Source organism: Netta rufina, assembly GCF_964035555.1.
Source record: "Netta rufina genome assembly, chromosome: 5".
Taxonomy (NCBI): Eukaryota; Metazoa; Chordata; class Aves; order Anseriformes; family Anatidae; genus Netta; species Netta rufina.
The window spans coordinates 18770106-18787362 of record NC_140128.1 but is presented as its reverse complement, the minus strand read 5'-3'; the positions used below and the strand labels follow the sequence as shown (position 1 = coordinate 18787362).

The 17257-nt window shown below is 47.5% G+C and overlaps 1 protein-coding gene across 3 annotated transcripts in view; it reads left to right on the top strand.

Annotated features, from left to right (window-relative positions):
• AP2A2 (adaptor related protein complex 2 subunit alpha 2) overlaps positions 1-2857 on the top strand; it is a 48801-nt gene extending 45944 nt beyond the window's left edge. For all 3 annotated transcript variants that reach the window (XM_084287685.1, XM_084287684.1, XM_084287686.1), the window contains one exon: positions 171-2857. In XM_084287685.1, coding sequence (XP_084143811.1) covers positions 171-248 — 78 coding nt within the window. In that variant the 3' untranslated portion in view covers positions 249-2857. The remainder of the gene's footprint in view (positions 1-170) is intronic.
• Positions 2858-17257: the final 14400 nt, after the last annotated feature.

The following is a 17257-nucleotide window of genomic DNA, read 5'->3' as shown; positions in this document are numbered from 1 at the left end:
TCCTATGCTTTGAAAGAGCTAAATTGCTCAGTGACTGCCTGCTTCTGAATGTTCTAACTTGGTCTTTTTCTTACCAACTCTAACAAAAGAAGTGAATAGTAACTGGTTAACTTTCACTAGTTGTTTAATACCAAACGATATTTAAAAAAATATTTTGTGTTCTTTTTCAGATGTATAGGCTCACACTACGAACAAGTAAAGAAGCTGTATCTCAGAGATTATGTGAATTGCTGTCAGAACAGTTTTAATACTAACCATGACAGTTTTGTTTTTCCATTTATATCATTGTCATCATACTTGCAAATAAATGTCTTGTACATCACTGTCTGAGTACTGCAATGTTAACAAATACCAGCTCCCTGCCTTAATAGGACTTGCCCCTTGTTTGAAATTGTGATTAGAAAATGTACAGTACAGGGAAGTGACTTTTTACATAAAAAGTGGCTTTTAGTATGTTACACAAAGGGTGGAAGGGTTGTCTTTGTGCTCCTTTTATTGCAGAGGTTCGACTTTTAAACTTGTTAAAGGGAAGTTGATTTTGATAGGGTGACCAAGGGTTTCAACTGGAAAAGATTAGTAACGTTTCTCTCTTACTGCCTTTAGCAGGTACTCCCTCTGCTCTGAGCTGAAAGAAACCAGTGTAATGCTGCTCGGTAGGGTTAATGCCAGATATACATGTAGAGTTAAAAACCTTGTAATGTTAAACATTGCCACAAGTTTTGTACTGGATGGGAAGGGCAGATTCCAAGGTGTTTGATTTAAATAGACATTTATGTTGAATGTCGCCAATCTGTGTTGTATTTGAAAAATGATACAGGTCCAGAGTCTTAAAGTATTAATCTTATAATCCTTTATGTCTTACTGTTTTCTGATCTTTGGAAAGTGGATTGAACACAAAAGCTATTCTTAATCCTTCTGCTTATCTCAAATAATGAGGTGAGCTTCCCTGATAGGTAGTGAATGACTACATGCTTGTTGGGTCAAACCGAAGTTAAATATTCTGTTCTGTTTTTTTCTGCTACCCATCAGATTTAGCAAGCAGCAGTCCCAATGATGTGATACAACTAACTGCAGAGAGTAAGGGTTCTCATCAGTGTGGTGTTGTATAAAAGGAAAACAGGGAAGAAACATGCCCTTTAAGGCTAAGGCATGCACTTTGCTAGACAAAAATCTAATTTTAAACTTTTTTTTTTTCCCCAGTGTATAATAATGTTAAAGCTTGAGGGGCTGAATAACTGCTATCTGTATAGTTTTCTGTCTGTCAGTGGTGGTAAAAATATCCAACGTGGTGTAAAGATCTATGTTGAGACTGAGCTAGAAAAGCTGAAAATGTTCAGCTTACATAGTGGTTTTTACAACCAAAACCTCTGTAGCTTGTTCCAGATCATCAAACTCTGCAGCCTCTCTGCACAACTCAGTGGGCGGAATTTTGGCTCACATTCTTGAAGCTTTGAGATGCACCAGAGGCTGCCAAAACGAGCAGGTGAGGTTGTGCAGTTAGAAACTGCGGGCAGTTGTCAGTGAGGCAGTACTACAGGTCAGGATGAACCAAGAGGTCAGCTGCTGCTGACGTGAGAAGTGAACCTCGGATTAAGGTTGTTTGAAGGAAGCCCAGGACTGTTGTCTCAGCACATACAGCCAAGTCTGCCCTTGAAATAAAAGCTTCAAGTGATAGTGCTGGTGATGACAGTGAGAATCGTGCCCTGCTGCCCAGTGCAAAGGAGGGGACAGGATTCTCCTTGGTTGAGTGTGCCTTGCTTTCCTTCAGTGCTTTGAGTTGAAGATGAAACTAGGTGATTACAGTTCGGTGCAGTGGAAGGCTAATGGTTGTGCTTGAGTACCAGTGAAAAATGAGAGGAACAAAGGTTTGGGTGTGGTGTGTGATTTTGTTGCTTTGTTTTGCTTTTTTCCAGAAATGGTTGGTAATTTATGGATGTTATGTCTGAAAACTTGTCTATTGACCTGGTCTTTCTGAAAAAAGTTCTCTTAAACAATTGGCCCTCTTGTGGCCTCCCACGCAGCTAATCACAACTCTCTGATCACAAATATTGTCTTTGAAAAATCTTCATACACGTTTCCTACACTCAAGTTGGGTAGTTGGCAGAGTACTACTGGAGTACCTACATTCTGTCCTTTGGAGGCTGTATGATCTTTACTAATCCCATGATCTTAACCATGTTGGCTACTGTGTTAAAAATCTGATGTGCTGAACTAAAGGGAGTCTTAGCAGAGACAGGGAGTAGCTTCTTTCATTTTTTTCCAAATCCTGTTGTAAATCTGTTCCTCTGAGTATGTTCTGTGCCCTCATTAAAGGACATCTTGAGACACACTGTACTATATTAGTTCACTTAGCTTTGGTTCCAGCTGTGCTAAATAAAAATGTGCATTAAAAATATGGGTAGGAGGGGGGTAAGGGAAAGCATCTTTTCAGTGGTGACTGTATTAAGCTTATGACTGTTCACGTTTTGTATTAGTTGTCAGCTCAGTGAAGCCATGAGCAGAACAGTGAACAAATTAAGGATAAATACTTGATTTTTTTTTTTTTGTGAATGATGGTTAACTTACCAAAGTGATGTATCCTCTCAAGCAGACAAAGTAATTTCTGCAGTAAACAGTGTTATTGTTTTCAAGTACAGTATTTTCAGGCATTGACATGTGAAAATAACTGAATAGCAAAACAGGTAGCATTTGTTCATTCTTGACCTACACTCCTGTATGTAACATTTATGGTGATTGTCTTATTTGTATAAAACAAAGTTCTGTCAAATTAAGTGGAGAATTTTCATATAGAAGACTATATATTAGACTATATTCATCAGAAGAACATATTAAGATAAATAAATGATTAGAACAGTAATCAGACTGTCCTTTTTTGTCTGGGGAAATGGGAGCATAAAGAATACTTGCCCAGAATGGTTGTTTCATTCTGAATATAATGTTATGGACCAACAATTGACGTAGGATGGTTAATTCTTTCCTACAAATGACTGACTACAGGGTTGTGTTTGGTTCAGTCTTACCTGACCTGCAAATCTCTGGTTCCCCACTGAGTTTGGGTTTCTGTATGGATTATTTTTGTCACATGTTATAAATATTCTGCTGTAAAAACTTGATGTAAAACCTGTCTTCCTCTATGTTTGTATGTTTAACAGCTGACCATATAACTATTAACAGTACATGCTACCGTAAACTGGTGTAACTCCTCAGAATAATAACTTTAAACCTATGTTCACAGCTGCTTTTTGGATTTCAGCTTGTTTCAAAACAGTGGCTCTTTCCTTGTTTCCATTCATTGCAGGCTACAAATACCAATGTACGTGGCATCTCACACACAGCTTTCCATGTTACTCTATTTGAACGATGGGGTAAGCCAGAAGCCGCAAAAGCACACGCCCCTATCACACCGAGGCAGGACATGTAAAAGGTTGATGTTGCTGTAAAAGAAGACAGTACCTGAACAGCTAAATAGCTTCACTCGAACTTTGCATGTATGCTTCAGGTTCTTCTTACTTCTCTAAAACTTACTTTAAAATAAACAAAAAAAAAGCCCCTGGGCATTATGAACTTCTGTGCAACTTTTTCTCAAATGAATTGCAGATGGGTGATAGTAAAAAAAAAAAAAAAAAAAAATGCTAAAGAAATACTCACTACTAGCAGCAAGTAAAAGTTGCTTGGGTGAGCAACTGCCTCTTGTTTGAGCATCATGGTCTGGTAAGTACTCTTTGATACTTCTGCCAGAGAATTGCCCTACAAATTTCTTCTTTGTCCAAAACCCCTAGAAACATCTGTTAATTACATCTTCAGAAATGCATTAAGGGTGCAGGGAGAAGCCTTCTCCCAGTAAGGCTGAGTCACACAGTACCTTACTGTCTGCCAGCAGCTGTGTACGAACAAGCACAAACACTGTGCCCACTTCCAGAGGAAAGGCAGCGGCTCACCGCAGCCATCTCTTCTTGGATTGCACAGTGATGGGCTACCCCCAGGTCCTAGCTCAAGTGTACAACCTAACCCTATTTTCAGTTAAAATAATTAGCCAGACAACAAGAAACAATTTAACAAATTCTATTCCTTCTACTTTATTTGGAAGTCAAATTTCTGTTATTGCACAGTGCACAGGCCAGTGTTCAGCCTCTAGTTAAATATCACCCTGAGCATGGCCAGACTCTCTCTGACGTTGTCACTCCCTACCCCTGCCCATTCTTCTTTCTCCCTACCCTTTCCCCCTCCCCTCAAAATTATGAATAATTTATCATGTAGTTAACTTCATTGACACTCCAGGTAGCTGCTCAGGAAGCCTCTGCAAGGCTAACCATATAATCAATACAAAAGAACTCCCAGCCAGGAGCAATCCCTGTGGAAGTATGTAGTTGTAATTAGCATTTAATAAAATTAAAAATATATCTGTATCTGAGGCTATCTCAAGGTCTGGCTATTGTATGCAGGTGTCAAAGTTGCAAACGCAGCCACCAAACACAGTGATTTCCTTAACAAGCCTTTTTTGGGGGTTATCTGGATCTTCACATGGTAGCTGGAATTCCTTCTTATAAAGTCGAAGAGGCCTACAACAGCCGCATGCTGTGGTGACCTCCATGGTCTCAGCATTCAACCTGTTTGGAAGAGAGGGAGGATCGGTTACGACTTGGATACAGCTTTTTAGGTTTTGTTCAGGAATGTATTCTGTGAATGGAACAGTCATGCAAGGTGTGCAGAAGCAGTTCATCCAGCTGGCACTGTGCCATTAACCAGCACTGCAAGATGCATAAAAAGTGGAACAAGCCAATCCTTTGGGCTTGTATGGAAAAGGTATTTAGGTAAGAATATCTGTAAATAAGGGAAAAGTCTGCATCATTTTCAGTAAGAACAAAACTTTTCTTTTTAATTGCAGCTTTCTTGTAGTGATAGTGATAAACCTTAGTAGTGCTTAAAAACAAACAAGCAAACAAACAAAAAAAAACCTTCAGGTTTAACAGCCCTTTTGAAAACTCGGGACCCAAAGGTGATCATTAGTTTTCAAAACGCTGGGGGACAGCTGAGCTCACCTAGCTCTTAGCTTCAGGATTAATTTAAATTGGTTATGGTAAAAGCAAAACGCTTCATTGTTTTCCTATTCCGGAACATATTCATTCCCAGCAGTGCATGCAACTGCTTTTAACTTTTTTCTCAAATAAATGTGAACTCTAATAGTGCTGCAAGCAGAGTTTACTTTTATTGAAGCTGTCATTCCCTGTTTGAGCAAGCAGAACTGCAGAGACATCACGTTTGTAGCTGTAAAGCATCCTTGTAAAATAACCTGAGAACACTGTGAGGCAATGGGAATGACCTGAAGGATTTAGGTGGGATAAATATTTTGGGTTACATTCTTGATTTTTGGAAAGTAGTTATTGGTAGTCTGACTTAAAAAAAAAAAAAAAAAAAAAAAAAAAAAGTATTAAGAAATATTAAAAAAAAAACAAAAAAAAAACCACAAAACTTAAGTGAGGAGACATTCCCTGTTTAAACTGTTGGTCTCTACAGACTAATTGACCTGTATTAGTGCTAGCTCTAGCCAGCTGGCCTATAGTGCCACACTATTGCTAGATAAATACCACAAAGCTTTTTCTCACTGAATTATAAAGGAGAGGTAGTTGACAAAGATCAGTATTCAGAGATAAGAAAGAACTTCACTGTACTTATGATACAGAAGCTCTCAAGTATCCTTACGTTGTTGAAGATGGACACGATCCTTCACATCGGCTCAAAGTGATGTTAGCAGAACAGCCTTTGTAAGTTATTTTTTCTTCATATTCGACTTTTAGGCAATTCTCTGTCAAACATTAAAAAAATAAAAATGTATCTTAGTCTTCTAGTGTGACTTTTGATGGATGCCGAAAGCCTCTGTACTCAGTTTCCTGCAAAACCGTTCCTATTGCATGACTTCAGAGGGACTGAAGGAGGATTGACAAGTCACCAGTAAGTAACATGGCAAGAGAAGGTTTTTAGGAACTGAAACTGTGAGATGGTGACATAGCGGGACAGCTATGAAAATACACACAGCTGGAAATAGAAATGAGAAAAACAAAACAAAACAAAAAAAAACCAGAAAAATATGTTAATAATGGAATGCAAATTAAGTCCAGGAAGAAAAAGCCCTAATTCACTGATGAGAAAGCAAAGATGCAAATAAAACCATTAGCTGGCTAATTCCAGCAGAATTATTTCTGGTTCGCAGACTTGGTAATAGATGTGACTTACTTGAAACATGCTTAATTAGCTCATTTTAAGGATTTATTTATTTCTAAGCATATTTTATAAAGTTTATAATAACATAAGTCAAAATTTCATAATTCAAATCTCTAAATAGAACGCATAATGCTACTTGGAAGGTAATGGTGTTATGTATTGATCTTGCAGTTTTTCTGGTCATGTCCTGACTTGAAGCAAGACACTAGGCATCGTATGAAGCAAAAAGTTGAATGAAAGTGAAGTTGTCAAATGAGCTGAAGAGGTTAAAGGTTGTGGTTTGTACCCCTTAACATGAAGAATACTGTGAAGGCAGTTTATGTACCCTACACTGCTCCTGCAGCATGCTCTGTCAAGCACATTCAGGTTCCTAGCTTGAAGCAGGTTATGGATGAAAGCCAAGTGTTGTTGAGGGGGCTCAGTTATACTGTAGGGGGTTTAGAAAAAGGCAGCTAATGGCACACCACACTAATGTGCTGTCTTCTGCCCGTATCTTGTAAAGTTGATAAGAGAGGCTCTAACCTTCATTTAAGCTCTAACCTTGCTTTCTAGACTGAAAGGTATTGTTGATCTGTGAGACTGACAAGTATGTGAATTGCTCAGTTGAGGGCAGACAAATGTGCAGAGAAAGGAGAATTTGTACACAACTCTGAATTTATGAACTGAACCCCAGGAGACACTCACTGCCTGTTAACAGCAAGGACCTAACCTGGTAATGGTATGGTTGGGAAGGCAGAGTTCGAAAGAACTATCTTCAAAACTGAATGCAAATAAAAGCCAAAGCAGGCAGCAAAACATAAATATATTTGGGAATATGAGGGAAAGCCCTTCTGCTTAGGGGAGTTCCTAATTGTATTCCTGTTCTGTGAGGTGAAAATTGTGAGGAGGCAGGGAAAGAAGGGCCAAAAATAGTTGCACAATAGAAAGAATCCCATCTTCTTGTGTCAAACCACCATTTCCTGATGCTTGTGCATTCATCCAATTCTGGTTTCTACTATTAAATATATATATATATATATATATTATATATATATAATTGAGCTGTTTGGTACTGCATTATTTGTGTAAAGTAGGATGAAGGACAGACTGTGCATTCAAGTGCTTGCTTCTGGGCATGCTCCCACTGCACAATTCTGACCTTCCTTGTGGCTGAGCTGGCTGACCTGGATGAGCTGCTCTCTGCTGACAAAGTTAATGGAGGAGACAGGGACAGGAGGGTGAGCTAAGGTGATTGCGCCCACTGTTACACATTGAGTCACATCACTATTTGAGAGCAGTTCACTGCAAACAGTTTCCTTAGTTGACTTTTGGGGATCCTGTGTGTAAATCAGTTTTGTGCAGTGAGACTTGACAGATGACTGTTGGGATGACTTGAGTTTGGCATTCTGCTTTGTTCAAATTTTGTTGCTGTTAGTGATAAGCTTATGGTTCAGTTGCTCTGATCGTAGTGAAGGAATGGCAGACTGCGTGTGAAGATTCATAGCAGCTAAGGAAATAGCAAATAGGTTAGTGAAAATTTTCGAATGCTTCAAACAAATACTTATAATCTCGTTATCAAGCAGTGTAGAAAAGGGCAGACCTATGAGGCCATAACTCTTGAAAAAGATCAGGCAAGTGAAGGCAGTAACATGTTGGAGGTGAGGTTCCCTTTCTTTAGGAATTAAACAAATGAAAAGGACAATGGATAGAGACAGTGGTGCGTGCGTGACAGTAGAGAAGGAACAGTTACAGGAAGAGAAAGCAGTATGATATGGTTGCGGTACACCTTCCAGATCATTTCTCCTTTCTTTGTGGAACTAACCCAAAAGGGAATGCAGGAAGTAGCTGAAATTGAGATGTCAATTCTCTCCTGGGTCCTCAAACAGCAATTTTAAGACATAAAAATATATAAATATAAAAATAAAAAACATAAAAACAGCAATTAAGACATATAAACATCCATAAAACATTACCACCAAAAACAAAATAACAAACCAACAAACCACACAGGAAATTCTACTTCCATTCACAGATTGAAATATGCACTGTTCATTTCAGTTTATTCTTAGAAGGGTTAATGCATACCCTAGAAGTGCTGAATGAAAACTGCTTCACTGCCTGTTACCAGCAGCAGAAACTAGGTATCTGTGCACTCACACCAGTGCTCCTGACTCCAGCCCCGTAGGTTATAAAGTAGGAAAGCTTCAGTTCAAACCAGTAGGAATGATGCTGCTCTGTGCACCTCCCTTTCAAAAAAGTTACGAAGAATTATAAAGAGTGTGCTATGCTTCAGTCCAAAACTGCTAGGTTTTATTTACGCACAGGTGCAAAAGACCATTACTGTACCTAGCCAACACTGGAAAAAAATTACCAGTGGAGAAGGTATCAAAAAATTCAAAAAGAAAAAAAAAAAGCATTTTCAGAAAGTGTATGAGAGTTAATAGAAGGACTGTACAATGAGGTAAGGCAATAGTTTGTCCAAATAAGTGGTGTCTTTCTTACACCATTAAAATAAGATTTTTAAATAGAAATAGATTCTATGACTTTCTCCGTGGTAAGTGTCCTGTCAGCCTGAACTCGTGTTTCTTAGTGTCTGCATCAATGCATTGCAGGAAGCCTGCTGGTATGAAAACAATGACACCAAGACAACTATAGGTATTAGAAAGTAAAATGCAGTAATGATAAAAGAGGAAGATACAGTCAACGTGTACAAGCAAAATGTGACGTAGCAAAAAAATATGAAATGTCCCAAAAATTAATAAGTATGAAACAAAAGATGTACTAAGCAACAAAGCAGGATAAACTAAAGAAATACTTTACCTTGTGGTACTGCAGCTGGTCTAACAGAAGACAGGGATGTTGAAAGTTCAGATGTAACAGAAAGAGACGATGTGGTACGCATGGTAGTTAGTGTAGTTGTTTGGATAGAAGTCTGTTCAACAGAAGGGGTCTCTGTAGAAGCAGTGGTAACAAAACTGGGAGGAAACACAGTTGTCGTAGGTAATACTCTTGGGATCACAACTGGGGTGGATTTGGAAGAGACAGCAGTTGGAAGTGCTACTGAAAATGTTTCGCCACGTGGAGTAAAAGAAACTGTGGTGTTTGGTGAGGGGGAAGAATAAGTGGTACTCTCAGAGGAGGTAAAAGTGGGAATAAAGGCTGTAGGCATGGGCTTTGTTGGGGGCGACGGGGAGGAGGCTGTGGAAGGGGCGGCAGATGGCAGCCTGGTGCTGAGAGGGCTGCTGGGGGCAGGCGACGTCCTGGGCACTGGCACTGCTGGGCTGCTGGCGGGGCTGGCCTCGCTGGGCACGGACGTCCTGGAGGTGCTGCTGGCAGACGTGGCCGGGGTGGTCTTCTCCGTGCTCACAAGGGGCACGATGTGAGGCACCGTTGTCTCTTTCGGGGTGGAGGCTGCTGGGAGGAAAGCACAGGGGGACTGAGGGTGGCAGGGCAGGAGGGGCAGGCAGAGGAGGAGCGCTGGTTCTGGGCAGATGCTCCAGGACAGCCCCAAAGGCAAGGAAGGTAGCGGTGTGCAGCCCTGAGTCGCGCTGGGCAAAACAGAGGAACGGGCCAGGGGCTGCTGCCCTTCCCCTCCCCATCTTGATTCTCCCCACAAAGGTGGTGCAAGGACAGTGTCCCACGGCTGCCCTACAGCAGCTCAGCACCCTCTGCTCCTGTCTGAAAGAAGAACCAAAATGAAGGCCAGCCTATGGTGAGTTCACTACAGCTGGATTTAAGCCTAATTAAGTCCCTCATTTGTTCATCCTCAGGAAGGAACTAGAAAGCAGCTGGAAGGGTAAGACAGAGAAAACATTCAGGCATAAAAATACACAGTGCAAGACCTGAAGAAAAACAAGAAACCAACAACCAAGTGAAGCAAAGGCAATCACTGCCCACCTCCCACCAGCACACCCAGGCCCAGCCAGGCTCTGAGGAATGGCTCGTTCTGAAACCTGCAACCCTCATCGTCTTGCTGAGCGTTTCGGTGTACGGTAAGGAACGGCTCGCTGGGCTCTTGCTGTACGCTCTGCCACCTCTGTCCCCTCCCTGCCTCTTGCCCACCCTAAGCCCACTTGCTGGACAGCAGACAGAGAAACAGAGAAGGTCTTTGTCATGGTTTTCAGTGTTGATACACTCCATTTCCATCACGGTATTGTCTACAGTGATACGTTTTCAATTTTGGATGGGCATACTGTTGAGAAAACACATTTCAGCTGCTGCTGAGCAGTGCTCACACCAAGTCAAGGACTTCTCTGCTTCTGATGCTGCCCTGCCAGCGAAGAGCCTGGGGTGCACAAGGAGCTGGGAGGGAACAGAGCCAGCACAGGGGGCCCAAAGTCACCCAGGGGCTGTTCCACACCATTTGACATCAGGATGAGAGTTAAATGTTGGGATGAAGGGGGAGGAAAGAGGAACAGAAAGAATAATGGCCTTTGTCTTCCCAGTAAAGGGCAGGCAGAGCAGAGGCAAGGCAGGAGGGAGCCTTACCTGGCTGTGAGGAGCTCGGAGCTGCTGAGGACACTGTGGAGAGAGGGAAGGACGCAGATGAGGGCAGCGGGCTGCTTTTGGCTGTGGAGGGTGCGGAGGACGCAGGCGACTCTGTGGGAGCACTGGTCCTCGGGGGAGAGGGCTTGGGCCTCAGGGTTGTAGGCGTGGGCCTCAGCCGGGAGCTTGGGGGCGACGGGGAGGAGGCTGTGGAAGGGGCGGCAGATGGCAGCCTGGTGCTGAGAGGGCTGCTGGGGGCAGGCGACGTCCTGGGCACTGGCACTGCTGGGCTGCTGGCGGGGCTGGCCTCGCTGGGCACGGACGTCCTGGAGGTGCTGCTGGCAGACGTGGCCGGGGTGGTCTTCTCCGTGCTCACGGGCGGCACGATGTGCGGCACCGTTGTCTCTTTGGGGGTGGATGCTGCTGGGAGGAAAGCACAGGGGGACTCAGGGTGGCAGAGAGTGCCTCAAGGGTGCCCTCCAGCAGCTCAGCACCCTCTGAATCCCCATGGAAGGAGAGCATCTCTGTGTGTTTCTCTCCAGTTCCAAGGCAATGGTATGGGATATCATCTGCCGGCTGTAAGCCTCTTTAATATCTTTACTGATGACTTGGATGAGGGAATTGAGTGCACCCTCAGTAGGTTTGCAGATAACACCAAGCTGGGGGGCAGTGTTGATCTGCCAGAGGGTAGGAAGGCCCCGCAGAGGGACCTGGACAGGATTTGTCGATGGGCAGAGGCCACTGGGATGAGGTTCAACATGGCCAAGTGCCGGGTCCTGCGCTTTGGCCACAACCACCCCATGCAGCGCTGCAGGCTGGGGGCAGAGTGGCTGCAAAGGTGTGCAGGGGAAAAGGATCTGGGGGTGCTGCTGGATGTTCACCTGAACGTGAGCCAGCAGTGAGCCCAGGTGGCCAAGAGGCCAGCGGCATCCTGGCTGTGTCAGGAATGGTGCAGCCAGCAGGAGCAGGAGGTGATCGTCCCCCTGCGCTCTGCTCTGGTGAGGCCGCACCTCGAGTGCTGTGCTCAGCTTTGGGCCCCTCACTACCAGAAGGACATCGAGGCCCTGGAGCGTGTCCAGAGGAGGGCTACGAAGGTGGTGAAGGGCCTGGAGCACAAGGCCTGTGGAGAGCGGCTGAGGGAACTGGGGGTGTTTGGTCTGGAGAAGAGGAGGCTCAGGGGAGACCTCATTGCTCTCTGCAGCTGCCTGAAAGGAAGGTGTGGGGAGCTGGGGGTCGACCTCTGCTCACAGGTAACTAGCGATAGGACTAAAGAGAATGGCCTCAGGCCGTACCAGGGGAGGTTCGGGTTCGCAATGAGGAGATATTGCTGCTCAAAAAGAGCAGTCAGGCATTGGAACCAGCTGCCCTGGGAGGTGGTGGAGTCCCTGCACCTGGGGGTGTTTGAGGAGAGGTTGGACGTGGTGCTTGTTATGTGGTTTAGTGGTGACAATGGTGCTATGGGGATGGTTGGACCAGATGATTTGTAGGTCTCCTCCAACCTAAATGATTCTGTGATTCCGATGCTGCCCTGCCTGTGAGGAGCCTGAGGGTGCACAAGGAGCTGGGAGGGAACACAGCCAGAACAGGGGGCCCGAACTCACCCAGGGGCTGTTCCACACCATTTCACATCAGGATGAGAGATAAATGTTGTGGTAAAGAGGGAGGAAAGAGGGATAGAAAGAATAATGGCATTTGTGTTCCCTACAAAGAGCAAGCAGAGCAGAGGGGTGGCAGCAGGGAGCCTTACCTGGCTGTGAGGAGCTCGGCACTGCTGAGGACACTGTTGAGAGCAGGGAGGACGTAGATGAGGGCAGCGGGCTGGTTTTGGCTGTGGAGGGTGCGGAGGATGCAGGCGACTCTGTGGGAGCACTGGTCCTCGGGGGAGAGGGCTTGGGCCTCAGGGTCGTAGGCGTGGGCTTTGGCCGGGAGCTTGGGGGCGACGGGGAGGAGGCTGTGGAAGGGGCGGCAGATGGCAGCCTGGTGCTGAGAGGGCTGCTGGGGGCAGGCGACGTCCTGGGCACTGGCACTGCTGGGCTGCTGGCGGGGCTGGCCTCGCTGGGCACGGACGTCCTGGAGGTGCTGCTGGCAGACGTGGCCGGGGTGGTCTTCTCCGTGCTCACGGGCGGCACGATGTGAGGCACCGTTGTCTCTTTGGGGGTGGAGGCTGCCGGGAGGAAAGCACAGGGGGACTGAGGGTGGCTGAGGGTGACAGCACCCCAAGGGTGCCCTCCAGCAGCTCAGCACCCTCTACTCCTGCCTGGAATAGAAGCTATAATGAAGGTCATACTCTCATGATTTGATCCTAACTGTGTGCTAAGCCCCACTCATTCTCTCTCAATCCCCCTTCAGAAAGAGAGGAGCCGACAACTGGAAAGGCAAAAGAGAGGAGAAACTCAAGTGTCAAAACACAGACAGTGCAAGAACGGAAGGAAAAACAAGAAACAGAAACCAACCCCCAAGTCAAGCAAAGACAATCACTCCCCTCACTCCCCATCTTTCACCAACACACCCAGGCACAACCAGGCTCTGAGGAACGGCTCATTCTGAAACCTGCAACCCTCATCGTCTTGCTGAGCGTTTTGGTGTACAGTAAGGAATGGCTCGCTGGGCTCTTGCTATAAGCTCTGCCAGCTCTGTCCCCTCCCTACCTCCTGCCCGCCCCGAGCCCACTTGCTGGACAGCAGACAGACAAACAGAGAAGGTCTTTGTCATGGTTTTCAGCTGTGATACACTCCGTTTTCATCACAATGTCATCTATGGTGATGCATTTTTGATTTGTGTGGTCAGTTTTGGGCCCCTTGCTGCAAGAAAGACATCGAGGTGCTTGAGCAAGTCCAGAGAAAGGCAACAAAACTGGTGAGGGGCCTGGAGAACAAGTCTTATGAGGAGCAGCTGAGGGAGCTGGGCTTGTTCAGCCTGGAGAAGAGAAGGCTCAGGGGTGACCTTATCACACTCTACAGGTACCTTAATGGAGGCTGTAGCAAGGTGGGGTGTGCTCTATTCTCCCATGTACCTGGTGACAGGACGAGGGGGAATGGGCTAAAGTTGAGCCAGGAGAGGCTGAGGTTGGATGTTAGGAAGAACTTCTTTACTGAAAGGGCTGTGAGGCATTGGAATGGGCTACCCAGGGAAGTGGCTGAGTCACCATTCCTGGAGATCTTTAAAAGACATTTAGATGTAGAGCTTCGTGATATGGTTTAGTGGAGGACTTGCTAGTCTTAGGTCAGAGGTTGGACAAGGTGACCATGGAGGTCTCTTCCAACGTAGGTGATTCTGTGATACTCTGCTGCTGAGCAGTGCTCACATCGAGTCAAGGACTTCTCTGCTTCTGATGCTGCCCTGCCAGCGAAGAGCCTGGGGTGCACAAGGAGCTGGGAGGGAACACAGCCAGAACAGGGGGCCCAAACTCACCCAGGGGCTGTTCCACACCGTTTGACATCAGGTTGAGAGTTAAATGTTGGGATGAAGGGGGAAGAAAGAAGGATATAAAAAATAATGGCATTTGTGTTCCCTACAAAGAGCAAGCAGAGCAGAGGGAAGGCAGGAGGGAGCCTTACCTGGCTGTGAGGAGCTCGGAGCTGCTGAGGACACAGTTGAGAGCAGGGAGGACGTAGATGAGGGCAGCGGGCTGGTTTTGTCTGTGGAGGGTGCGGAGGACGCAGGCGACTCTGTGGGAGCACTGGTCCTCGGGGGAGAGGGCTTGGGCCTCAGGGTCGTAGGCGTGGGCTTTGGCCGGGAGCTTGGGGGCGACGGGGAGGAGGCTGTGGAAGGGGCGGCAGATGGCAGCCTGGTGCTGAGAGGGCTGCTGGGGGCAGGCGACGTCCTGGGCACTGGCACTGCTGGGCTGCTGGCGGGGCTGGCCTCGCTGGGCACGGACGTCCTGGAGGTGCTGCTGGCAGACGTGGCCGGGGTGGTCTTCTCCGTGCTCACGGGCGGCACGATGTGAGGCACCGTTGTCTCTTTGGGGGTGGATGCTGCTGGGAGGAAAGCACAGGGGGACTGAGGGTGGCAGGGCAGGAGGGGCAGGCAGAGGAGGAGCACTGGTTCTGGGCAGGTGCCCCAAGATGGCCCCAAAGGCAAGGAAGTGAGGGGTGTGCAGCCCTGAGTCGCGCTGGGCAAGAAGAAGGAATGGGCCAGTGGCTGCTGCCCTTCCCTTCCCCATCCTGCTTCTTCCCACAAAGGTGGCACAAAGACAGGCCCCCAGGGCTGCCCTCCAGCAACTCAGCACCCTCTGTGTCTCCCTGGGGCCAGATGGGATCCCCCCAAGGGTACTGAGGGACCTGGCAGTATTGCTCCCCAAGCCTCTTTCCATCAGTTACCAGCACTCCCGGCTACCATGGACAGCCCCGTTGACTGGCAGCTAGCAAATGGGACACTCGGCTCCAAGAAGGGCCAGAAGGAGGACCCGGGGAACTACAGGCCCATCAGAGTGACCTTGGTGTTGGGGAGCTCGTGGAGCAGATTATCTGCAGTGCCGTCACCCTGCACTTGCAGGATACCCAGGTGATCAGGTCCAGCCAGCATAGGTTTATCAAAGGCAGGTCCCACTTGATGAACCTGATCTCATTCTACAAGTTGAGGTGCTCAGTGGATGAGGGATGTGGTCTACCTAGGCTTCAGGAAGGCTTTTGATACCGATTCCCACAGGCTTCTCCTGAAGAATCTGGCATCCCAAGGCCTGGATGGGTATATGCTTCGGTGGACTAAAAGTGTTGAGCCCAAAGAGTAACGGAGGTAAATCCAGTTGGTGGCTGGTCACAAGTGGTGTCAAACACGGCTCAGCGCTGGGGCCAGTTCTTTCTAAGGTCAATGATCTGGATGAGGGGATGGAGTGCACCCTCAGGTTGCAGATTACACCAAGTTAGGTGCAAGTGTTGATCTGCTCGAGGGTAGGAGGGATCTGGACAAGCAGGGCCAATGGGCCAAGGCCAACAGGATGAAGTTCAACAAGGGCGCAAGGGCCAGGTCCTGCACTTGGGGCACAACAACCCCAAGCAGCGCTACAGGCTGGGGGCAGAGTGGCTGGAAAGCTGTTGGTGGGAAGGAACCTGGGGGATTGTTCAACAGCTGGCTGAATGGGAGCCAGTGGTGGGATCAGGTGGTCAAGAAGGCCAACGGCATCCTGGTTTGTGTCAGAAACAGCGTGGCCAGCAGGGCTAGGGAAGTGATTGTCCCTCTGTACTCGGCTCTGGTGAGGCCGCACCTCAAGTATTGGGTTTGCTTTCGGGGCCCTCACTACAAGAAGGACATCAAGGCCCTGGAGAGCGTCTAGGGAAGGACTACAAAGCTGGTGAAGGGTCTGGAGAACAGGTCCTGCGAGGAGCTGCTGAGGGAGCTGGGGATGTTTAGCCTGAAGAAAAGGTGGCTCAGGGGAAAACCTTATAGAACCCTACAATGACCTTAAAGGAGGTTGTATTGAGGTATGGATCAAGCTCTTCTCCCAAGCAGCATGTGATAAGACGAGGGTAAATGGCTGCAATGTTTCCTGGGAGAGGTTATGGTTAGCTATTAGGAGACATTTCTTTATGCAAAGAGCTATTTGGCAGTGGAATGGGATACCCAGGCAAGAGGTGGAGTCACTGTCCTGGGAAGTCATCCAGACGTGTAGATGCACAAGGCAGTAGCATGGTTTTGTGGTGGACTTGTCAGTATCAGGTTAAAGGCTGAAGTTGGTGATCTTTGAAATCTTTTCCAACCTGAATTATTCTAGGATTCAAGGATTCTGTAATCCTTATTCTCAGGTGGCCAAAATTCACACGGGCTATTCCATACCATTTGATATCAAGCTGAGCAACGGAAGTTGGGATAAAGAACTTCAAAAAGGGGACACAGGTCACAGAGAGAAAATGCCAAAAGCAGCAGGCAGAGAGGATGGCTGTCAAGGGGTTTGCATTTCCCCGTACAAAATAAAGGGAGAACTGGCAAGGGTGGGCAGAGCAGAGGGGTGGCAGCAGGGAGCCTTACCTGGCTGTGAGGAGCTCGGCGCTGCTGAGGACACAGTTGAGAGCAGGGAGGACGTAGATGAGGGCAGCGGGCTGGTTTTGGCTGTGGAGGGTGCGGAGGACGCAGGCGACTCTGTGGGAGCACTGGTCCTCGGGGGAGAGGGCTTGGGCCTCAGGGTCGTAGGCGTGGGCTTTGGCCGGGAGCTTGGGGGCGACGGGGAGGAGGCTGTGGAAGGGGCGGCAGATGGCAGCCTGGTGCTGAGAGGGCTGCTGGGGGCAGGCGACGTCCTGGGCACTGGCACTGCTGGGCTGCTGGCGGGGCTGGCCTCGCTGGGCACGGACGTCCTGGAGGTGCTGCTGGCAGACGTGGCCGGGGTGGTCTTCTCCGTGCTCACGGGCGGCACGATGTGAGGCACCGTTGTCTCTTTGGGGGTGGAGGCTGCCGGGAGGAAAGCACAGGGGGACTGAGGGTGGCTGAGGGTGACAGCACCCCAAGGGTGCCCTCCAGCAGCTCAGCACCCTCTACTCCTGCCTGGAATAGAAGCTATAATGAAGGTCATACTCTCATGATTTGATCCTAACTGTGTGCTAAGCCCCACTCATTCTCTCTCAATCCCCCTTCAGAAAGAGAG